Here is a 25,010-nt window from a genome sequence, read left to right as displayed (position 1 = left end):
GTTGAAATCAATAAAATAAAGATTTCCTCTCTTAACGTGCAAGGAATTGATCATGTAATTAAAACGAACAATTATATGGAGAATTAAGAAAAGGAACTAGTCACCATTTGCTTACAAGAGATTCACATAGAAAGGGCATGAAAATTTGCTTAAAAATAGAATTCTTGGAGCAGAATATGCAGCATGCAGTGAAACACGTACAAGTAGTAATATATGTTAAAGATTATAAATGGCAAGTACAACATCAGTATTTAGACCCATATGGCTGATTTATTGTGTTAAATGCTGCATTAGGAAAAGATTGTCTTAGGTATAGTTTATGCTCCATATATGCAACAGGTTGCTTAAAAAAACATTTCCAAAATTTTGATTTTGATTTTTTTAATCATATTGTTGGGAGTTACTGAATGAGGTGTTACAACCCAAGATATAGAGTCATTACTAATTTGTGGACAGAATGCTTCTATGAAGTCTAGATTGCCAGCCAGTGTAAATCTAAATATGAAATCTCTTTCATTAACAGACCGTTGGAGGTATTATAGAGGCATCGCAACAATTATATCTTTTATTCAATACTTTATGATCACACTTGAGAAATGATAAGATCTGTATGAAGGGAACATCAAGTGGCACAAGCAACAAGTACCGTATTTTTTGCTCTATAAGACTCACTTTCCCCCCTCCTAAAAAGTAAGGGGAAATGTGTGTGCGTCTTATGGAGCGAATGCAGGCTGCGCAGCGATCCCTCTTGCTGTTCTGGCTTCTGAGATTCAGAAATTCCCCCCCCCCCTTGTTTTCCTCCTCCAAAAACTAGGTGCGTCTTGTGGTCTGGTGCGTCTTATAGAGCGAAAAATACGGTATATATGTAGATCATAATTCAATGCTGGTAGAGCAAAATAATGGAAGGAAAACGAATACTCGATGAAGATTTAAATGAATTTATTTCAGCAAATTCTGAAGTAAAAACAAATGTCAAGAGATGAGGAATTATATTTTGTCTAATCAGTCAGATGATCTCTTAGAACCAGTAGCCCAGAATGTTAGTAAGGTGTAATTTTGAGGGAAATTCATATAATAAATAGGTTTCCTTCCTACTCACACTTGTTTGGCGCTAAACCCATCGTGTTTACCTCACACCTGACTGATACAATGGGTTTAGTGCCAAAGAAGTGTGAATAGGAAAGAAATGTATTTACTTATTGTCAAGGATTTTCTTCAGTCTTAACTCAGTTCTGGCACCTCACAGGTAGGTGCCATTGCCATTCTAAGAGAATGAGGGAAGCTTTCATGGTGAGATCCGCCACCTCTTTTTCTATAAAAATAAAACTGCTTATTTTGTTACATTTATATCCCACTTTTCCTTCAAGGAGCCGCCTTCTTCTTCTTCTTCTTCTTCTTCTTCTTCTTCTTCTTCTTCTTCTTCATTCTCATGACAACAAATGTCAACAGATGAACCATGTCTGAGTGGGGATTTCACATTTATTGCCTCGACCTTTCTTGCCCAACACAATAACTTGTGTGAGAACTCACACTGTAGCAGTGCTAAAGTTTCTGCTGCACTACAGAGCTGTGCTCAAGCAAACTAAGCTTTTTGGTTTTCATTTCATTCCTTGTGTGGCACAGAAGACTCCTTCCACGAGCAGAAGAAACACAAGAAAAGTCACTTTTAGATCCAACCTAATATATGCGGGAGGCAGTGGAAGACAGAAGTGCCTGGCGTGCTCTGGTCCATGGGGTTACGAAGAGTCGGACACGACTAAACGACTAAACAACAATCTATGTTTATAATCCATTTTTAATTTGGAAGGGGGAATTGGTTGATTTTACCAGTGCTATTTTTCTAGAAAAAGAGGTTCTGGAGCCCACCATGAAAACCTCCCTCATTCTCTTTGAATGGCAATGGTGCCCACCTGAGAGGTGCCGGAACTGAGTTCTTGCAAGTTCCCGCTGGAAAAAAGCCCTGATTTTACCAAATAATTGTGGTGGTTTGTAGTCTTAAATTGATGCCACTCACCCTTAGCTCTTCAAAAGGAAGCAGAACAAGAAATGAAACAAAATGAAGTCAAATAAGGTTTAAGAAGCCAACCGATAGTTGTTAAATCAAAACACTAAAATGAAATATGGCCATTCATTATAATGCCACACAATACGTTTTCATGAGAAAATTATAAACAAAATACTACAGTGTAATGCTTAAACACCACAGTATTTCATTTTAGTTAGAAGGAAGTGTTTTACTACAATGCTTAAAACATAGACTGAATAAAGTTTATTAAATTAGAAGGCCACGGCATTTATGAGTTCCATAAATCAGATCAATGGAGCACAGTCAGCTCCAGAAGGTAACTACTGGGCCTCTACAAATGGACAATCCAAGAGACTTCAAGGCCCAGCTTCGCTATAAATTATTTATAAGGAACACAATGTGGCATTGTGGTAGAACCTAATTTGTAATGTCTTTTTAATGCTTTTACAGCACAACATTTGCACTCATTTCTAATCTCAGCAGATGACAGGTTGCTATTATTGAATTCCCATTAATATGAGTTATAGGAACAATATATTTTATTCAATATCATTCACCCCAGGCTGAGCATGAGTCCACAATAAAACATCAAAATCAGTACATTTCCGAAATAGAAAGCACCGACATCCATCATAAAAATCAGACTTTATGTTCAATGCTGTACATTTGACCTTGACCCTATGTATGTCTGATTGTGCAGAAGACAACGAAGCCAGTCAGCATCCGTATTTACCAACTCAGCCTCATGGTGGTGCATGAAATACTCTTGCTGATTCCTATTCAACAAAGCAATTAAGTCCATACTTTTAGCAAGCGGAGTGTTTTGTTGACCCCAGTAGAATTAATGCATGCCAACTTAAAAAATTAGTCACAATGAAGACTTGGCACAAAGCAAATGCTCTATCTTGTTATTTGTCTGCTGTCATGGAAGAAGTAACACAGGCTGAACAAACACAGAAAATAAGCATCAGTTTCATATTATGTATTCACTGGGGGGGGGACACACAATTCAAGCAGATTAAATAACAAATGCATAGGAACTGGCCACCATTTTACTCACAGATTTAAAAACTAGCTGTTGAAAATTTCATTCTGAACTCTCTCTCTCTAGTACTTCTGTTTAATATTTGCACAGGATGCTTTATTCTCTATACCAGGCATGTCCAACAGGTAGATGGTGATCTACTTGTTGATCATGGAGTGTTCTTGGTAGACCTTTGGCCCGTCAGTGATCCCCCCCCCAAAAAAGGGGGGGGAAAGGTCAACAACTTTGGTCCATCCAACGACAATGGGTAGATCACTGCCAGTTTTTTTATACTGTGAGTAGATTGCAGTCTGTCGGGAGTTGGACGTCCCTACTCTATACAGTACAGGCAGCCCACATTTTAAGCACGACCAATATGTGTGCAATTGTGCACACACGGCAAACCTAGAAGGGACCCGGAAACGTCATAAAAGACATGACTAAAAGGGCAGAACAGGAGAGGAGCAAAGCTGAGTGTTTCAATTGTATCTGATTTCACGCAAACGCACAATGACCCAGAAAGCAAGCCCTGCATAAATTAGGGAGTTGCCTATGGCCACATGACCCGGAAGCTGTACGCCGGCTCCCTTGGCCAATAAAGCGAGATGAGCGCCGCAACCCCAGAGTCGGCTACGACTGGACTGTTGAACTCATTAGGACATGGACCTAATGGTCAGGGGTCAGGGGTCCCTGACCTGGTCAGGGGTCCCTTTACCTTTACCTTATATTCCGAATATAAAATAAAAATATCTCTTGCCCCTCCCCAGCCACCAAGTACTCTTGATGCTTTTCCTACTTCCACTACGGCCAGTGCTTTAAAAAGCCTTCCTGAACCATTGGCATACCAATTCCTGCCTTCATGTATTGCATCCTTATGGTACCCCTTGAAACAGGTTGCTTCACCATCCTACGCAGCAAGGGTCATCCCTAGCTATGCAGTTCTTTACTGCTTAATCAAAAATGGCATTTTCTTTTTGTTCCTTTCAGAGGACACTTGAAGGTACTTTTTTGCATTTAAATATCACCCACAGTTTTCTTTGCAGCTCTTTTAAAATGGTTCCGTTCTGATTTATACACTGGAAAGGAACTTCAGAGTGGTAGAAAGAGGAATCTTCAAAGAATTACAACTCTGCTTACACGCTGTACCATACAAATGTCTATCTGAAGAAGGATGAGAATTTTATAAATCTTTGGCACAGGTTTACACACGTAAAACTCATATTAATAGAACTAGTTCTTGCTCATTATATGAACACAAATCCCATTAATAATTCCATTAAGCTTCCACTTCAGTTCATTATTTTACCCATTCCCACTCCACTATATTCACTGTCAACATCTGCTGCTTCTCTTGAGGAGAGAGAGGGCAAACAGAGCACACACATGCTTTTGCACTCAAAGCAGTTGGGAGGCAGGCAAGCAACAATGATATAAAGCCCATTACACTCTCAACTAAAGGCTGAATGCATCACCTTACAGCAAGCCAGCTACCATCCCAGGATGCATTATCCAACATCCATGCCTGAATTCAAATTACCTAATTATCAGAGCTACTCAACATGCTTGCCGAATGCTTACTAAGCAGAAACTTTTAAGTAAAAATGATGCAACTTAAGGCAAGGCGACAAAGACAATGGAGACAAAGAAGAAGAAAGCACATTTGAAAAACAGCTACAAGTGAAAAATCACATGTTAAGCATTTTAGGAAGTCAAATACTACACATAAACTCAGCGAACCAAATGTTTGTGTTGCAGAAACAGAAGCTACTACAAGGCTCCTTGGTGAAGCTTTTTGGCATAGAGCGAACATGCTGACTTACGGGACAAGAATCTCAAGGTAAGAACAACAACACAGGATGTTTTCCAAGTATTATGCTAAATCACCATCACCAGCTCAATATGCTGTATTTCATTTTACATTTGTGACTCAATGCCCTACAGACACCAAAAAGAGCAGCATCTCCTGGTGACAATTCAAGCTGATATTCTGGAGCCAGAAAAAGGCCGAAAGACCAGGCAGGACCAGGAAAGCCAGGATTGCTCTGGGGAAACCGAAGTGGCATGCTAGATTTTGCTGGTATTTTTGTATTTTAGGGTTGCCATTGGCGCCACTACATAACCCCACATGCAGAAACATTTTTGGGAGAAGAGGTGGCTGAGCAGCCAGTACTTTTCCAGTTGGCTCAGGGACTATTACACTTGAGTCTGCCGTATAAAAAGGGGCGGCAAGTACCCCTTGGGCACCAAAGCCTACTCTTGACCAAAGGAGCCTTCAGCACAGGGATCTGCTAATCCATGGAGGCGGCAGTTTGGGAGTACATTGGCACTACATTTAGCAGCAGCCCTGCAGCAAACATCTCTTGTAAGGATCCAGGCCAGTGTTGCACCTTTATCAGCAGGGCTGGGTATTCATGGTGATGCAGAGAAAGGACAGGGCCAGTATGACACTTTTCACCCAACTGAGATATTTCTTTCTAAGTTTAGCACAAAGCAAGGAACTGAATCTTCTCTTCTCCTGAGTACTCTGTGCATAGCATAGGAGAGGATCCTGGCAGAGACAACTGCAAGTGTGAGAGCCAGTGTGGTGTAGTGGTTAAGAGCAGTAGTCTCGTAATCTGGGGAACCAGGTTCGTGTCTCCGCTCCTCCACATGCAGCTGCTGGGTGACCATGGGCTAGTCACACTTCTCTGAAGTCTCTCAGCCCCACTCACCTCACAGAGTGTTTGTTGTGGGGGAGGAAGGGAAAGGAGAATGTTAGCCGCTTTGAGACTCCTTAAAGGGAGTGAAAGGCGGGATATCAAATCCAAACTCCTCCTCCTCCTCCTCCTCCTCTTCTTCTTCTTCTTCTTCTTCTTCTTCTTCTTCTTCTTCTTCTGCAAGAACCTGGCTGGCCTCAACAATGAAGGACAGCCAACCTCTACAGACAGATCATGAAGCACCTGTTGCAGTTATACTTTGTGGTTGACAGCTGGTGAATGAACCCATTGACTATGACTTAAGGAAATCCTTCTGCCTGGCTCTACCACAGGGTTTCCCAAACTCGGGTCTCCAGCTGGTTTTGGACTATAATTCCTATCATCACTGACCACTGGTCCTGCTAGCTAGGGATGGTGGGAGTTGTAGTCTAAAAACAGCTGGAGACCCAAGTTTGGCAAACCATGCTCTAGCCGCTTCTTCAGGGAGCTACTGACATAGTAACTTCATTACCAGCTTCATGCCAACAGGACTTGAAAAGTTTAAGAATTGAAAGTTTAGTGTTCCCTTTGGGGCCTGCTATGCTGCCAGCCCCAGTATTCCCAAATCCTCTTCCTTCCAGCTTCTTCTTCTAGGATTAAGCAAACTTCTCTCAGCAAGAAGTCAGCTGTAAAAATGCTAGCAGCAGCAGGAGCCCTCCTGTTTTAACAACCTCCTGATGCTAATGGGACTCAGGAGGCTTAATTATGGAAGGTGATGGTGGTGGTAAATTAGGAGGAATCATGCAGATTCTTATGTAGCAACTGCCAAAGCTTTCTGTGTCAGGCACAACAAGAAACAATAGAGAATGCTTGGGTAAGAACGTAGGAAAAGCCCTGCAGGATCCGGACAACACAGTGGGTAACCAGGCGCCTATGGGAAGTCTGCAAGAAGGACCTGAGCACAATAGCATCCTCTTGAATGACGACTGATATTCACTCAAGGAAAAGTGTGCGCTCCATAACATATGGTGGTGAGAATGGAGTTAGCAACTGGCCAGTACAGTAGAAGCAGAGTCAGTGTTTAGTTCTTTTGGCTGGTTGTCATAGGTCATGACAACCTGAAATTAAAACAGTTACAAAAAAATACATTACATAGATTTGATAAAGCTTCCAGTTAGAGGATGGATGGTGAAGGAAAATCCTATCAGCCAGAGATAGTGCATGCAAGCACACTTTCACAATGCATGAACAGGATCGATTCACCACAGAAAAGGATAACGTACTTTAGTGGAATGGCACATGCATGTGCTCTGTGCATATAAACAAACGCACACGAGCCACTCAGTTTATAGCAGAGCCCAAGCCCTGACTCTAAATCAGCCACATCAACGTCTGTGGAGCTACCACCATTCTACCGAAAGTGCAAGCTACCAGCTTCATTGGTAGACTCAGATACTGGATGTATGCAAGCAGGCAATCTATACCATTTTGTGGCAAAGTACTTCTAATCTCTTGGCCAGATTGTCAACCAAACTACACCAAGGGCAAGAGAGTTGACCCCAATGAAGACTGTCAAAAATTGCTTAGCTGTGAATATCTTGTTTGGGTATGTAATTAGGAGGCAAATGTGCATAAGGGTTTCTTACTGTAGCAACCCAGACAGAACCATTATTCACTCAACATCTCTGCTATCATTAGCACCCATATTAAATGAGTAACTTGTAAAGCTGTCCTTAGAGAAGAAAATAGTTCTAGAGTTGTCTGCATGGGCAACAACATGCAAGTGTTTGTTGGTAGCTATAGTTTGTCATGTTCATAAAGTGGAACAGACGAGCACAGAACTCTTAAGGATAAATCAGCATGTGTGCATGTACATGCTTTCTTTCAACACTACAAAGGGCCCAAGCAATGCACTTTGAATCTACCTACTCACAGAAATTATGGCAGTTTAGCAAATGCACATTTACTGGGTGCTTTGAGGCACTTGAGTGCAAAAATACAACAACAACAACAACAACAGCAAACCCTGTCCAAAAAATGCGAGTTAGATTAGTTTCCACCAGAAGTGCATATAAATGGTAGAGTAGGGAAAATTGTACTTTTGAAGAAATATATATATCTATATATATTTACGGGGCCTAGCAATGGCAGGGAAGGGACTTGCTCTTTCTTTTTCTTTTTTTTAATTCAAAGCTATAGCAGAAGAGACAGTGAATAGACAATCCGCTAAGTGAAAAATCAATTGTGTGGGTAGTGAGAGACAGTTCCGCTTCAACACTTAGCAGATAACACGCTCTTTCATGTTAGGGATGTGTCACCATTCATTTGATAGCCAACTTGCTCCTTCATTTCCAGTGCCACGATTCCATTTCCTGGATCCAAAATCTATAGTGACCCACACACTGTTTTAACTCTTAGTTGCAAAACATGAATAGTTGCAAAACATGAAACTATGTAGGATGTGAAGTTCCATGAAGGTCACTGATGAGATGCTGCAACAGGAAGGCTATTCCCAAGTGGTTTATGCCCTGGCTTATTAGGTTACATTTAAGGAGAAAATTGCCCTCATGACTTCTTTCTGTTGCAACAGTAATCACGATGCTCAACCAATCTGTTCTCCAGTCAACAGTATAAAGCAGCATAAACTGAAATAAGAATACCCTTTACACTGTGGGATTATTTTAAATTAAAACACCCCAACACCCTAAAACCACAAGATCCACTCGCGACAATTATTTATTGGACTCTTGATGTGGATAAACAAATCCCCATCTGAGTTGCTAGAGGGCAGGGTTTAAAAGGGAATGCTAAAATTTGCACAAGGATCTGTTAAAATGCAACAACAATGTTTTACAGACACGGAACACCAAAGTTGGTAGTTTGCACAAGAACTGCTGTGATAGAGTGTTGCGTTGTTGTTTTTTTGTTGTTGTTTTTGAAAACTTGCTGTTGTTAAAGACAGAAACTCTCTGTGATCTACTGCAAACTCCTAGAGGATTGTCTACCAATAGATCCTAAGCTACCTTCTCTACCTCCCTGACTTACATGTTCAGTTCAATTTCAGTGTGTGCCAACATGCTGTAATGCAAAACTTCAGTGGTTCGATTCATGCCTACGTACTCTCAAGATAGTATCAAGATTAGCACTGACAGACAAATGGGTAAAAAGATAGGTATATAGGAAGGGAGTGGGGGTGGGTTGGGGAAGTAAAAAGTAGTGATTCATGATTCATATTTCAGTCCCAATTCCATTTACTGTGGATTGCGCTCGCTCGCTCTCTCTCTCTCTCTGCTTTTTTTTTTTAAACTCACCCTATTTTTGAAGGGTGTTATAGCAGTAAATGATTCACAGCAAGTGGCCTACATAAGAGTGATTGCCAGATTATAATAGTTTAAAATCGTTAATTTAGCCTTTACTTTAAAACTTTGTTATTTAAAGGCATCCTTCAGTTAAACTCTGGTCCAGGAATGGGCAATCGGCATTGATCTGAATCAAGGAAGAAAAGTGTTTAAATGGGGGGAGTGGGCAGGAATTCCACCATGTGCAGAGACAAGCAAAGTGCATGTCGACTAGCCTTCCGCAACCTGATTCCTTCCTTTTGTTTTAGACTTCAACTCCCATCAGCCATAGCCAGCAGCAGCATCTGATGGTCACCAGTTTAGCGAAGGCTGATGTAGGTTACATGACCTCTTGGATTTTCTTGCCAGACTATATAAAGGTTCTCCCTAGCTGCAGACGAACCAATAAATCATAGCAGCCAGGTTGTATCCATGCTTGTTCAGGAGATATATTAATTCCACAAAGGGAAACTGAATCTCACTCACTGATTTAAATCAGTCTCTCCTACTACGTATTATACTATTGTCCACACAGAGCCTGATTTGGGACTGCAATAAGTCTGGTGTACAGTCATAAGTGGGATGTTACACGCTTTATTTATGAAAGGGCCTAGATTCCTGCCATCTGAAAGTAAATCGGGTCCTCCCCTTAAAGAGGGCACATATTGCAGTGAGACCTGGACAACTGATACCCTGTGTTGTGGGTGGGTACATCTGGTCAGCCACAACACCCAATTGGTAGGTCCCTCGGAGCTGAGTGCAATTTGGCCAATGGGACGCAGTCCAAATAGTTTGAGGGACCTACTGTATTTATGCCCATGCGCGTGACCCAGAGCTTCCTCTTTCGGCACATACATTCGGAACACCCGCCCACCTCTCCCTACTTTTAGGGCTTGTTGTGCTTGACCTTGCTATGCCGTCGTGGGTCGTCTGTCATTGGGACAGGGGCACAGCAGGAATTTCCCCCACTTGGCTGATTGTTTGTTGCCATTTGGGTTTCACCTGCCGCGTAGCAAATTGTCACAACTTGTAAGGTTGCAGATGATAGGCTCTGGTTCAGGTGATAGGGATGGGAGAATGCTCTCGCCATCCCTATGTGAAGGGTATTCCGTTAAAGGAATCCAGGGACTCGATGGTTTGGTCAACCCCTGTGAGGGGGTTGTGCCCGCGCTTGAGTCCAGGGGGGCATTTAGGTGGCGGAGATAGCCTGTGCCTGGCTTTCCGCTTATCCAGGTGTTCACCCTTGGCTGACCTATGCTGGTGCCCTGGGTCAGCGCTACCTGCATGGCAGGGAGCTAGTCGAACCAGAGCCTATGCAACCAGCCACTTTCTGTAATCAATAAAGTTGTGGCCTAAATTCTGCCAAAAACCAAACCAAAAATCTGAGTCAAGTGTGTATTTATTTAGGGGGGAGGTTTCTGGGTCTGAACAAGTAAATAACCCTTTCTGGAATCCTATGTATAATCCTATGTTTGTCTACTTAGAAGCAACTCCCACTGAGTTCATGGGATTTGCTTCCAGGTAAATGTTTATAGGACTTCAACTTCATTTACCTATCAGAACTCAAAAGCAACAGAAAAGAGGATCTCACATTACAGGGGGTTGGACTACATGGCCCTTAGGGTCCCATCCAACTCTACAATTCTATACCTCACATTATTTCAGTCAACAGCTTTTTTTGAACTGTACTATATTAACTGTCAATATAAGATACAGCCACACTGAATGCTAAAGGTCACTGTGACAAGCAAGCCCTGAGTTTGCCTCCTGATGACCCAGCAACCAATGAGAGCTGGTGAGAACAACAGCCAATTAAGAGAGAGAGAGTATGGAATTTAAGTTATATGATGACAGTATAAGGGGCATTTAGGGGCTTTCTGACTAGGTAGGCAGATGAGCTCTCTGACTGTCTCAGTGGGCTCAGATAGGGATTATCTGTGGGTTAGACAGGGACCTGTGGCAGATAGGGATTTGACTCCCAATGGGAGAAGGACCAACTGTCAGTGTGGGCAATTGGGGTTGAACTATTTGAGCGGGGTTAGCTAGACAGGGCAACCCAGCTGCAATTCCCTGTGGGGAAGCTAAATCCATGAAACTTGGTTTGATAAAGAGTGCTGTTAAAATATATATTAAACTGATATTCTGGAAGTTCAGTTATAAAGCGATGTTAGAATTTGTTAACGTCTTGCTTTGCAAAACGGAACTTAGGGACGAGGCTTTTAAAAATGGAATTCGCTTTTCCCTTGCGGAAGAAGGGTGACGGAGAAAGACGTCTGGTTTCTCTGAAAGCAGACAAATGTAGATGACAGCCGTGTCTTTTATATGCAGACAATTTCATTTGAATCAACAGATAGATTAAAGAATACTTAAAAAGAAAACCTGAAGATACATGCAGGGAGAAAAAGTGAAAAAGATGTAAAAGATTCAAAGTAAATAGCTCTTGGCTAACACATACTTTGACTGACTTGCCGGATACTACAGCTCTCTCCCCTTTCTGAAGTCAAAGCATTTTTGATCCAAGTGCCAAAGACTGGAAACAGTGTCTTTGTATACCTAAACATGTCACACTTGTGATCTTCTAAGTGCTTCCTGATGTAAATTGGTGCTTGAAACCAAGGGCTTTCATCTTCAAATAGGGCTAGGACTGGAGTATGGACAGGCCTTTTGGTTCTTTCAAACGATGATAAACACATTGCAAGTCAACAAAACAAGCATATATAAATTAATTGGAACATCAGTTCTTTGAGTTAATAATCAAAACAAACAAACAAAGAAACCCTGAGGTGCAGAGGAAGTTTAATTTATCAAGCACAAGCACAAACCTCTAGATGTTTTCATTTGGCTTAAAAAAACCCAGCCTTTTCAAGTACAGGCAAAAATTAAAGCATTATCCGCTATAAAATATACAGCTGAAATCCAATCCAAACCCCCGTAACATAAGGCACAAATAATTCATAGGCTGCTTAAGACAGAGATAGTCAATGTGGTGCCCTCCAGATGTTTTTGACTCCAATTCCCATCAGCATTAGACAGCAAAGTCAATAGTCCAGGATGATAGGAGTTGTAATCTAACAACACCTGGAGGGCAACACACTGGCTATTAGGGATTTAAAGACATGTCAACCAAAAGTAACTGGTTTTCAATTTGAAAGGTCAATTGCTTGATAGAGCAATTAAATATGTTGTTTGAACAATCTGTACAGCTGTAAACATGTGAAAAGAAGCAACCCTAGGAAGAGATGAAAACCATAATCACATTGCCTTCCAATACCAAGTTTCCAGGACACATTAGTGGCCCACTGTAGAGAAAATATTCCAAATACCAGCTGCTGGAAACCACAGGAGAGCAGAGTGCTCTTGTGCTCATTTTCTGCTTCTTGGTTTCTCACAGGCCTCTGGTTGGCCTAGATGGGCCATTGCCTGACCCAGAAGGCTATTTTTATGTTCTTATAAAATACTTAGTGAATTTGTTTTTCATAGGTAAGGTGACATTCAACGCAGAACTAGGCAATGCCCCTATAACGAGAAACAACAACAATAAATCTCATCCTGAGAGACAGATTCATCCTATCAATTGTTAGGATGACTAAGCAGTGTAAGAGCTGAGAAAAATCTGTAATCTGTAAAAAGATGAAAAACTTGGAAACGAAGAATGGCTACCAAAAAATAAAAATAAACCGGCTATCCCCAATCTCCCTATGGGGAATCCAGACTTCCAATGCATGCGTGTACATTTTGAAGCATGACATCAAGTCACTTACAAGTGGGTGGTCTCAACCCACCTGTCAGTTGGCCTGTGGCGAGCTACTTAGATGCTCCTCCTTTAACATAAGCAATTTTCAATCTGAGATTTGGTCAGTAAACACAGCAGGAAGCCACACAAGCTTTATGTTGAAACACGAACAAGTGATAATCTGCTTCTCTCATAATATTTTCATTTTAATTCCCAAGTGAGCATGCTAATGACAATAGTGTGGTGACAATTTTTTGTATGTGAAAAGCTCTTCCAAGATTACCATATATTGCTTATTATGGAAAGGGCTTTTTTTTTTTTTTGTCTGAAGAATCACAGTTTATATCACTAGCTTCTTTTTGAAAACAAGGGCAGTGTTTATTATCACAGTTCAGCCTCAAAAAGGACTGAAACATCTGGTGCAAAAACAGATCAACAACAGCCAGCAGATGGACTCTATGTACAATATCCAGGAGCAGAGGTCAAGACAAATGAAACCACTGTGTTGGCTTTGCAACTTGACTTCTAATCTTCTCCAGACTAAACACATCCAAACAGCAACTACATAATGTCCCAGCTTAGTGAAAGAGTACTTCAGTTTGGCTGTTAACAAATGGAAATAATGTCAAAACGCTTTGGTCATTTTTAAGAAAAGATGTCCGTATTATAAACCTCAGCCAAAATGTTTTCTCTACAGTATTAGCTTATTTCTTTACCGTGGGTGGTAGAACCAATGTGGTATGGAAACTCAATAAAAACCTTTAAGCTTGACTCTGGCTTTCTTTAAATAACTTTATTGTCTCCCTTTCTGGATCTGTTTCATTTGGCACTTAGATTTATTTTAAAAAATGTTAGGAAAACATTCTGTTGATCACAAAGTGAAAAAAACAGGGGCACATATGGATTCCCATTCCACTGCTAAAAACCTTCTAAAAACCTGCTGGTTTTCGTTTTATTCTTCAATATGTTTTTTTTAATAACTTTCTTATCCATTTTTATAAGCTAGAAAGGAACAAATAAGCCACTGTGTACTAATTAAAATCAACAACTCTTGGCTTTAAAACTTTTTAACCGAGGAAGCCAGGAAAACTTAGTAGCAGAACAAATAGGAAAATTAAGAAATCGGCTTTCTCGTTTATATTTTATTCTCTTATTGTTTCTTATAATTGTTGAATACATAATGTTGACTTATTTTTCATATTTACTTTGATTGTTCTTTTTAAACCACTTAGAAATCTGTCAAAGTAAGTGGCATATAAACTTTGCTAAATAAAATATATTTAGAAGGTGGTGCCTGCTAGTCTCTGCAATGTACTCCTCACCCTACCGCATAAAAAACATGGAGATGAAACTATTTCTTCTAGCTTGATTTATAAATCTTTGGCATGGAGGGGAATACTATATGTTGTTCTTTCCCTGCTAAAGCGTGACACTGACCATATCCACCACAGGCATCCATTCATTCTTCTCCAGCCAATACACTTAAAATATTACACATGCATCACAGGAGTTCAAGGAGGGTATCCCCACACCAAGCTATTCCCACAACACAACAAAAGTGGTGACACCATGTTACACAAATCTATAAAGAAAAGCTCTGGAACTATCATTAGAGAAAGAAAGAAAAAAGCTCAGAGAAGGTCCTCAGTGAAGGTTCACAGCAGACAGAAGAGACAAGCTGTTTGTCCACTCTCCTAGAGAATATGCAGAGAGGACAAACCCCTCTAGTGGGTTTATCCAGATACCTGCACAGGCACAGAACTCACATGGAGTATTGAAGACAACCAAAAATACTAAAGTTTGCAGAGATAGTTCAAAAGATTGGGACTACTTTTGCATGGCAATCAACAACCGCAAAAGCAGAAAACATGTGACAATGAGCACCCTGGAAAGCACATTTATGAACTATGGGGGAAACTGTCCCAATTGCCTAAAAGTAACGAACTAAAAATGGAATCTCCCTAACAGACAGGTTGCATATTCCTCATGGAACTTTGCACTTTCTTTGCAAGCCGCATTTCAATTGCCTCAAGTGTATGTATTGGTAAAATATGACAACAATTGCAGAAAGCTGTTGCTTAATGGCACTGACATTTCAAACTGAGTGCCAGGGTGGCCTTTTCCTCCTATAGTTGAACATGAAAATGGTGGAAACTGTTTACATGAGCCACAATTAGAACGTGGCTGGGGGTTTTGGGAAGAAAATGAGCTATGAAAGAGGACAAAGTCAAGAGACATGGCAATAAACTTGGTGCAGAATAAAATGTTGACCCCCCAGCTTAAGAAGCTGGGAGATAACAGGATCTCTGATAGCAACAGGAAGTTGTAAAGGGTTATTGATATTAAGATAAGAATCTGTGTATCTGTTGGGGAGAAATGTCGATGACTTGTGCTCACAAGTGGTACCTGGGCTTTTACAATAGGCTTTAAGTAGGAATCACAAAGTAGTAAAACAGCTAGTATTTACACTTTACTGTATCCTATTCAGGCCAAGAAGGTAATCATTCTCATTGCTTAAGTTATCCTGCAACATAAAGGGTATGAGCAGGCAACTAAAGAAGAGAACAAGAGAAGACAGCCATATATATAGGAAGGGGAGGGTAGTGATGTACATTTTATGCTTATGCTCAAGACAGTTTCCCTTTTTAACTACCAACCTTTGCAATGTTTAGACAATATAAGTTTACCAATGCACAGTAGGGCTTACTACTCAGAGAAACTATATAAGGAAGCTTGAAGGCATCAATGGCACTGACAAGCAAAAAAACAAAATCCCAGTGCACACTGTCAAATACCTTATCAGAAGCTAACATGATCTGAAAGGAAAAGGTGGTATCTTCTCAAGAGGTTTTCCTTAGCTAATACAATAGAGAGTACAAAGATCTCCTTCTTACTTTGGTTGTTGCAGCTGCAGAAGAGTTGGCCACAAGCGTGGTTATCACATCACTGTTCACCGTGGTGCAAGCAACTGTGGCTGGGGCATGCAGCCGCGAGGGTACAATTGGCACAGGCAGAAGCCCTGGTCTATTGTTGCTATTGCTGTTCACTGTGCTGTTGCAGTTACTGCTGTTCACGTGGTTCCCATTGGTGCTCCACTCCCGGCGGTCCCATCCTGTGCGATAATCTCTTTCAAACCGGCTGTGGTGCCGTGACATCTCGGCCAAAGGAGGCTTCCGCCTCTTCTCAAAGGGATTTTCAGAGGTTGCCTATCGAGAACCAAGACAGGAAACAAAATGGTTTTATTAAACTACCGTATTTTTCACTCTATAAGACGCACCCGACCATAAGATGCACCTAGTTTTTAGAGGAGGAAAACAAGAAAAAAAATATTCTGAATCTTTTATTTCTGTAGAGCCTCTTTTCAAAAGCTTGATTTTGCAAGTGAATAGAAGCATTTTAACAGGCATTAGTGCTTGGATTTCATTCTCTCACAGAAAGCCCCAGGAAAAAAAATGGTATCATCCGGCTGTTTGGAGAGATAGAGAGAGAGGCACATGGTTTGGGCAATGATGGAATCCAAGACTAATTGAAGAGGGAAAACAAGAATAATGTTCTCCTGTCTGTTTGTCAAGTTGCTCAGGGGGCTAAACAAGGGCTATCACACAACAACCTCACAACAACCCAGTGAGGTTAAGGTGGCCCTCTCTGCGCAGCTCTCCATCTCTACGCAGCACCTCTCTCGAGAAGCGGGAGGAGAAACGGAGCCCCTTCCGTTTCTCCTCCCGCTTCGCTGAAGAGGTGCTGCACAGAGAGGGAGAGCTGCACAGTGCCATTCGCTCCATAAGACGCACACACATTTCCCCTTACTTTTTAGGGAGGGGGGTGCGTCTTATGGAGCGAAAAATACGTTAAGTCTTGAGAAAGAAACAAGTTGTGCTAAGTCATCACGCTCATTTCTTTGCCTTAACATGTTGGGCGTGACAAAGGAACCGAAGAATTATGTTGTGTGCCTGGCTTCAAACTGCATTTCAGGAAGTCCTAATAAGGAAAATCCAAAACAAAGGGAGGAAAAAACAGAATGAATCTGTAGTGGGGAGAATGGTCTCTCTGACCCTACAAGGAGGTTCCCCAAACTACCTAGTGAGTTATCAGATGACAGTTTACGGACAATGAAACACCACGCTTCAAGTAATCTGCCACTTGAACTCTCAATGAGGGATTAGCTCTTGACAGCAGGATTATATTTCTAACAGCTTCCTAAAAATACTCTGTCTGGATCTTGCAACATAGAAAACATGTTTGTATGATGTTGGGGGAAAGTAGTATTGTGTAGGAGTGATGCACAGAATGTGATTCACAACAGCAATTCATTTGTTTCACTCCCAAACACAAGAAAAACAAAAGTAGTTTGGGAAAGATGAAGCTCACTTTATGATCTAATGAATGGATTACTAATAGCACATGAATGTTCTATATTTAAATATGAGAACAACACTTTCCCCACCAAAGAGTGGTAAACAGAAATCTTTTTGTGGCCCTGCTTATAATTTAGTTTCAAGCAAATGGTAAAATGAAAGAATGTTGATTTTTTTATCATTACTTTTCAGAATTAAGGAAATATATTTCATTATCCATGGAACTGTGTCACCAATATAGGGAAAATAAAGGGGTTTTTGTATATTTTTATGAATAAAAATTAAAAACGTAGTTTTAGTAATTTATTTATATAATCATCAAAACAACATACATTCAGACATTAAACTTTTAAGTTACCTGCCCAAAATGGACTACTCACTAAAAGAATACTTTTGGCATATACATGGGTTCTAAGCATACTTATATTTTCCACAAATTTTATTTCCCATAATAGTAAATAATTTCTTCACCTACAACAGGGATGGAGAACCTTTGGCACACCAGATGTTGTTGAACTCCTACCCGCATCAGTCCATGCCAGCTGTCAGGAATGATAGCAGCTGAACATCTGGAGGTCCAGAGGCTAGCCACCCCTAACCTAAAAGAGTAATGTCCATGAACTAAATGCCTAAGGACACACTTTTTTCATATTGCATCATCTTCAGCTGATACAATTTGATGAAGAATTCCCTGCTTGAAATGTACCCAGTGTAATGCTTTTACTTTCAACCATGTTCCTAAAGCTCAGTCTCCATTCCTGGGGCGAAAAATGATGCAAGCCATGTTCATTCTGACCGTAACTGTATTAAAAGATTGTCTGTTATAACTGTCTACTGTGAGTCTGTAATAGTTGTTTTTTAAGCAATTCATTTTGATTCTGACACTATACCTATAGGTTAAAGTAGAAGAAGAAGAGGAGTTTGGATTTGATATCCCGCTTTATCACTACCTGAAGGAGTCTCAAAGCAGCTAACATTCTCCTTTCCCTTCCTCCCCCACAACAAACACTCTGTGAGGTGAGTGGGGCTGAGAGACTTCGGAGAAGTGTGACTAGCCCAAGGTCACCCAGCAGCTGCATGTGGAGGAGCGGAGGCGCGAACCTGGTTCACCAGATTACGAGTCCACCACTCTTAACCACTAGACAGAACCTCGAAGCTCAGCTAAAAAACAAACAAAACTCAAACCATTTCTATTATTATTTCTGAAGCATGCTCTTTTTTAAGAAGTACAATACTCACAATTATCAGGACAATTATCAAACAAAAAGGAATGCTGGGTGTGTGGACATATGAGGAGTGTGTTTTAGACATCAGAGCAGTGTGAGGTGATGTGCCTGATTTTCAGAAATCCCACCCACGCACCCCCAATCCCCTCCTCCACCCCCTTCCACATAGTTCAGGAACTTCCCCCCAACTCTCTGGAAAGGCCTTGAGAGGTGCAGGTGGCTGCAGAGAAGGAGAAAGAACAGGAAACTCTCCCCCTCACCGGTTCTACAAGCTTTAAACGAATGAAATAAAAGAAAGCAAATTCCAGTTTTGACAGGCTGCAGCTGTCACCATCCCCGACTACTGGTCATGCTGACTAGCATTAGTGGGAACTGGAGTACACCAATATCTAAGAGGGCACACCAAGCTGGGAAAGGTTGGCATAGGTGATGGAACAGCCCAGCCTTGGTTCTTTGTGCCAGAGAAGCATAAAGTACCTCCACAAAAAGTATCATTTTTAGAGAGCTAGGAGTGTTCTTCCCTTACTCCCGGAGCAAAAATAGGACAGGCACACACCCAGCTTTTCGGAGCGGGGCCCAAGAAATCTATTCTTCACAATTTTGTTAAGGGAGCTGCGTGAGGAACCCCCCAAAAATGCCTCTAGAATTCAGAATGGACATTTTACTCTGCTTCAAGATCAAGGCATCTAACTTCGTAGTACAGTGGAACCTTGGTTCTCAAACGTAATCTGTTTTGGAAGTCCATTCAACTTCTGAAACGTTCGAAAACCGAGGATCAAAGGGACACCAGCAAGTTCAATGGGGGAAATTGAGAAACGCGCCTTGGAAGTTGTTCGACTTCCAAGGTGTGTTCAAAAACAGAAACATTCACTTCCGAAACGTCCAGCAGCCGAGACGTCAAGTTTGGCTGTACCTATGACACAACTGATGATAAAAAAGGAACATACAGTGGTACCTTGGGTTAAGTACTTAATTCGTTCCGGAGGTCCGTACTTAACCTGAAACTGTTCTTAACCTGAAGCACCACTTTAACTAATGGGGCCTCCTGCTGCCGCTGTGCCGCCGGAGCACAATTTCTGTTCTCATCCTGAAGCAAAGTTCTTAACCTGAAGCACTATTTCTGGGTTAGTGGAGGCTGTAACCTGAAGCGTATGTAACCTGTACTTTCAGTCCATGCCTGGCCATTTTTAAAACATGGTTGTTTGCTGCAGTTTGGCAAACCGGAGCAAATAATTTGTGTAGCAAATATGTGACCTTTTCAGAAGAAACCAGATACAAAGCTACCTTTTCCAACAACCTCTGTCCCACCATCAAGTGCTTTTTCTTTTTAAAGAAAAGCACTAAAGCACATATATCTTTGAATACTTTTCTGCCATGCCCCACAAAAGGTACAGTGATTTGCACAGTGACTGCAGGATCCATGACCAATGCACAAAGGGGACATTCTCGCCTGTTTCCAGGAAACACTGAACACATTCATAAATCTTTATTATAGGTGTGAATTGCAGATCTGTCCCAGGCCAATTCCAGTTGGAAGTTAACGTTTCCTTGTATTTATTCTAACAAGCTTCTATCCCTCTAGAAAATGCAGGTGCTATAGTTATATTCAGAGATACGGCAACATAAGAAGCAATCCTTTCGAGGAAAATGGCACATCTTTTTAGCAAATTAAATTATATTTAATCCTGAATATTTTGTTAATAACTTTTATCACATTCATCTTCCTCAAACTAAATCTCCCAAACTTACTTTTGGTAGAAGTACTACTTCTCCATCATTTGCCTGTCCCTTGAAGTACTTTTTCACTGGGCTTCCAAAGTTTCTATCTTTGGAGGTATAAATGCACAGAAAAATAGGCTTTCGGCCAATACAGAGCTGAAGAATCATATTTCTCACACTAATAGGGATTCAGCTTCATTAAGTGACTTCAAAAACAAATGCCAGCCCTTTAATTAAATTTTTCTCTAATGAAATACATTTAGATTTCTGTTTCTATTTACAAATGTGGACACAATACAAATACGTATGACCACAAATAGTTTTATGGAAGCAGCTTCTTTGTTAGAAGTTTGAGAGTAGAGACTCGTGAAAAAAATGGACTGTAAATTTGCAGATAAAACACTTGCATTGCATTCAAAGTTTTCAAGCCAGGCATTCCAAACTGCCTGCCTTTGTTTCATATTCTAAGGGAGATTTCCACAAAAGGGGAGGTGGGGGCGAATGCCTGTAATTAGATCTAACGCCAAGTACTGTGTCTGATAAATATGAAAAACATTTTCATACTAAGGCCAGTATCGCTTCAAAGAGATGTCAAGAAGTAAATAGATGTAATTTTATCAGAGAATGTCAGCACAAACTAAAATAGACAACACTAAAGACCAAGATATGTGCTATATTTACACAAAATGTGCTATATTTACAAACACATGATAATATTTTTGTTCTTGGGTGGTTGCAGCACATTAATTAATTTTATATTTGATGAATTCCCTCCCCCCCCCTTGCTTTTAGAGTTTGTATGTATGGTCTTATTATTTTGGGGATCCTGAACTGATTTTATTGTTCTTAGAACTTGTGTTTCAGTGTTCTGTTTTTGCTGTGTACATCGCTCCAATGGCTTTATGAATTTGCATGACAAGTATAACCCCAAAGCGTGAATTTTATTGTTACTTACATGCAAACACCTGGGGGGAAAGCTTAGGTTACAGATTGTGGTTTGCCTGGTGTGAGACAAACCATGAACCCAAGTTTGGATGACCTGCTAAGACAAACCATGGCTCAGTTCAGAGTACAGCAGCAGAGGATGACTGGGAGAGGAGCACAGAACATCTTTACCATTGTATGTCCACACTAAACCATTGCTTAGCTTATTGTTACAAGTTAACCAGCCTGGTCTGTGTGTTGAGGTATGGATTTTACGTAAACAAGCAAAATAATGATCTTTAGCAAGCATTATTTTATGTGCTATTAAAATCAGAACTTTGTGCTAAACCACAACAAAGTTAGTTATGTTGCAATCGTTGGCCTTTCCATGTGTTTTGTACTCCAGACGTTGAAAAAATAATTTTTATGTAGACTCCTCATTAGTATTAGGAACTTATTTTCTAAGCCAGAGACTCATTTTTCCTAGATTGATCTGTAACATAGTTCTAACTTAATTACATCACATTTGTTTTTCATAAGGTTCTTACTGGAACATTTTGAATGGACTAAAAGCACTAATCCTTGGCTGCTGCACAATGGTAATATCTATTAATGCTAAATAGAGCTTGTCTCTATGGAGCTCTTGGTGGATTGGGTAAATGGCATGGATGTCACTAGTACAATGATGGGATTCTGAAATAGCTGAACACGTTTTACTGAATAAATGTAACAGTAAGCTGAGCCGCCCATGTGAGTGAGATGTTTGGATTCTTATATTACAATTGTAAAATAAATTACTAGGGAGTAAGCCCCCATTAAAACACAATGGGACTTGCTCGTGAATAAACATGCAGAGATTTGATGTGGCTGTGGTATACTACAAAGAACAATGGGGGAATCAAAGGAAACCATATTGCAGAAAAACAACAATGTAATGGCTTACTAAACAAAAAGAGGCTAATATTACATTTCCCACCATAAGCCAAGCATGAATGTTCTTGTGTCGTGTATAATTTACAATGGCTAAAATCCCAAAGCTGTAGAGCTGTGTCCTTGTGTGCTCCTTGCCTAGAACATAGGTGAGATTGAGAAAAAGTTCTTGGATTTGTAACAACCTTAAAGATTGTCATCAATGGAACATAAAGAAGATAGCAGCCTCTTGGTATGTAGGACTAAACTGTATTTGGAGCTTTTATAGCTGAAAAAGAGAACAAATTTTGTCTTAGAGAGTGTCATTTGTTCAAGTTATTTTTGGAAGTAATTCTGCAAAACTGAAAACACACTTTTTGTAGTATGATTATCCTCTCTCTCTATATATATATATATTCTGGGGAAAATAAAAAATTCCATCTAAAATTTTCAGGTCTATACTAATATAAAGTACAGTCCCACTTGGAATATTACATATTTCTGTTCTCAGCATCTCAAAAAGGGCTATTTTAGAGTTGGAAAAGATGCAGAAAAGATGCAGACCCCATGATCCAGAGAGCACCTTCACTACGAAAAAAAACAAAAAAACATCTGGGGCTGAAGAATTGGGGAGAGGAAGAGAGACATGGAGATTTATCATGTTGTTCATGGTGTTGGAAAAAAACTTGATACAGAGTGGTTTTTATCCCACTCGTAATACGAAAGCTCAGGATCATTCAGTGAAATTGACTGGTAGGACAGCACAGACAAAAGGAATCATTTCTACACACAGCACAGAGCTTAGAGACAGAATAAGCTACCATAATATATTTATTTATTTCACAAAATTTCACATACTGCTTGACTGTAAGAAAAAAAACCCCCTCAAAGCAACAAGTGTAATGTGATGATGATCACTGGAGAGTCTCTCAATGGCTACCAACCCACTGCAGGAAGTCCACCTTTGTTTGGCAGAGTAGAACTGCTTATCCTAATTAATTACATTTAGACCCTGCCTTTCCTCCCAAGGAGCTCACATACTTCTCCCATTTTACTCTTGCTACAATCCTATGAGGTAGGTTGGGCTGAGATACTCATAGCTGATTTGAGATGTGAACCTGCACCTCCCCTTTAATACTCCAACACTTCAAGCATGACACTGCAGAGGCTCTCTAGGTTACTTTCCTCTAGGACAGGCATAGGCAAACTCGGCCCTCCAGATGTTTTGGGACTACAACTCCCATCATCCCTACCTAACAGGACCAGTGGTCAGGGATGATGGGAGTTGTAGTCCCAAAACATCTGGAGGGCCGAGTTTGCCTATGCCTGCTCTAAGACCTTTTAGGTCCAACAGATATCAACTAACATGTGCCTTTACTTTGATGCCACCCTGCATCGCTCCCACACCCACCTTAACTGTGCCTTTCACCCACCCATCTCACACAGGCTTTTCTTACGCACAAGCCTTGGTAAAGAGAACCAGACCGACCAACACTATCAACTTGCTTAAACCTCTGGATCCCTCTTGCATCCCTACCCTCTCATGTTGTTGTTGTTTAGTCGTTTAGTCATGTCCGACTCTTCGTGACCCCATGGACCAGAGCATGCCAGGCACTCCTGTCTTCCACTGCCTCCCGCAGCTTGGTCAAACTCATGTTCGTAGTTTCAAGAACACTATCCAACCATCTCGTCCTCTGTCGTCCCCTTCTCCTTGTGCCCTCCATCTTTCCCAACATCAGGGTCTTTTTCCAGGGAGTCTTCTCTTCTCATGACGTGGCCAAAGTATTGGAGTCTCAGCTTCAGGATCTGTCCTTCCAGTGAACACTCAGGGCTGACTTCCTTAAGAATGGAGAGGTTTGATCTTCTTGCAGTCCATGGGACTCTCAAGAGTCTCCTCCAGCACCATAATTCAAAAGCATCAATTCTTCGGCAATCGGCCTTCTTTATGGTCCAGCTCTCACTTCCATACATCACTACTGGGAAAACCATAGCTTTAACTATACAGACCTTTGTTGGCAAGGTGATGTCTCTGCTTTTTAGGTACCGTGTATACACTGAAAACATGCCTGCAATATTTATTATTCCCCACCACCTTTCACTTGGTTGCCTTTGAAATATGCAAAATGAAGCAGAAGGAAATGGAGGAACCAAACTACAGAGTGCAGCAGTTCAAGTACTGGCACCCACTGTGCATTCTCCGAACTTGCAGAAGGTTGTGTAGTCAACATGACCCTCATGGGAAACAGAATCCTGAAACCACTCTTTCTTGAACGGTCTTTCCTTTTACTGACCCATCCATATTAGTAAGACAAAAGCTTCTGAGATTGTTTCATGCAGCTAGCAGATTCAAGATTTTGAAGGTATGACTCAAATCAGGGCAATTATGTGGAATTGTCTAAAAAAATAATGAAGGGCTAATGAGGATGGGCCCTCCCAATTCTCTCTGCCTCTCTTGACAGCTGGCATTGCCTCAGACCAGAGGGTTTATTTTGGCAACATGCCAAGGCCTAGGCTGGCGTTTACAGAGGCCTTTAAAGAGAATGAGTTACACTCAGGAGCTGGGGATTTCTATGTGTCAGATTGAGGCTACGCTGTACTCAAGATGAAAGGAACTGCTCATGGGAGCAGTAAATCAACCCGGGCAGTGTCCTGTTAAAACAAATTAGTCCATATGTTGCAGTATCCATCCCAAATAGGTAGCCAGGAAAAAAATCCATCAGAATCTCTTCATACCCTAAAATATGCTGAATTAAAACATTTTTGCTCTATTGATTTGATTTATCAAGCCTTTCCTGCCATTGGCCATATGTCATATAACTCAGCTACACAGTGGACACTTCTACTAGTCAAAACCACACACATTCTGGATGTTGCTTTCCTTTATTTCATAGCTTTTCCTGAGAACTGGCTCTCATCAGCTTTCCTTCTCACTTCAAAACAGTAAGCCTGTGTCACTTCTGTTTCTCCTAGGCATTCATTCATACACACCGAAAAAAGGAACAAGTACGTACAGCCTTTCCTCACGGAGTAAAAATACAAGGACAGATCTACTGGACCAGATCCAAAGGTTGATGTAGCCCA

The 25,010-nt window shown here is 40.9% G+C and overlaps 1 protein-coding gene across 2 annotated transcripts in view; it reads right to left on the bottom strand.

Annotated features, from left to right (window-relative positions):
• Positions 1–25,010, bottom strand: part of KLHL29 (kelch like family member 29) — a 424,682-nt gene that overhangs the window by 270,066 nt on the left and 129,606 nt on the right. For both annotated transcript variants that reach the window (XM_083495560.1, XM_083495561.1), the window contains exon 3: positions 15,691–16,002. In XM_083495560.1, coding sequence (XP_083351686.1) covers positions 15,691–15,951 — 261 coding nt within the window. In that variant the 5' untranslated portion in view covers positions 15,952–16,002. The remainder of the gene's footprint in view (positions 1–15,690; positions 16,003–25,010) is intronic.

Source organism: Podarcis liolepis (genome assembly GCF_965112155.1).
Source record: "Podarcis liolepis genome assembly, chromosome: 3".
NCBI classification, from domain to species: Eukaryota; Metazoa; Chordata; class Lepidosauria; order Squamata; family Lacertidae; genus Podarcis; species Podarcis liolepis.
Note: the sequence above shows the minus strand (reverse complement) of the source record. Positions and strands in the feature narration are given on the sequence as shown.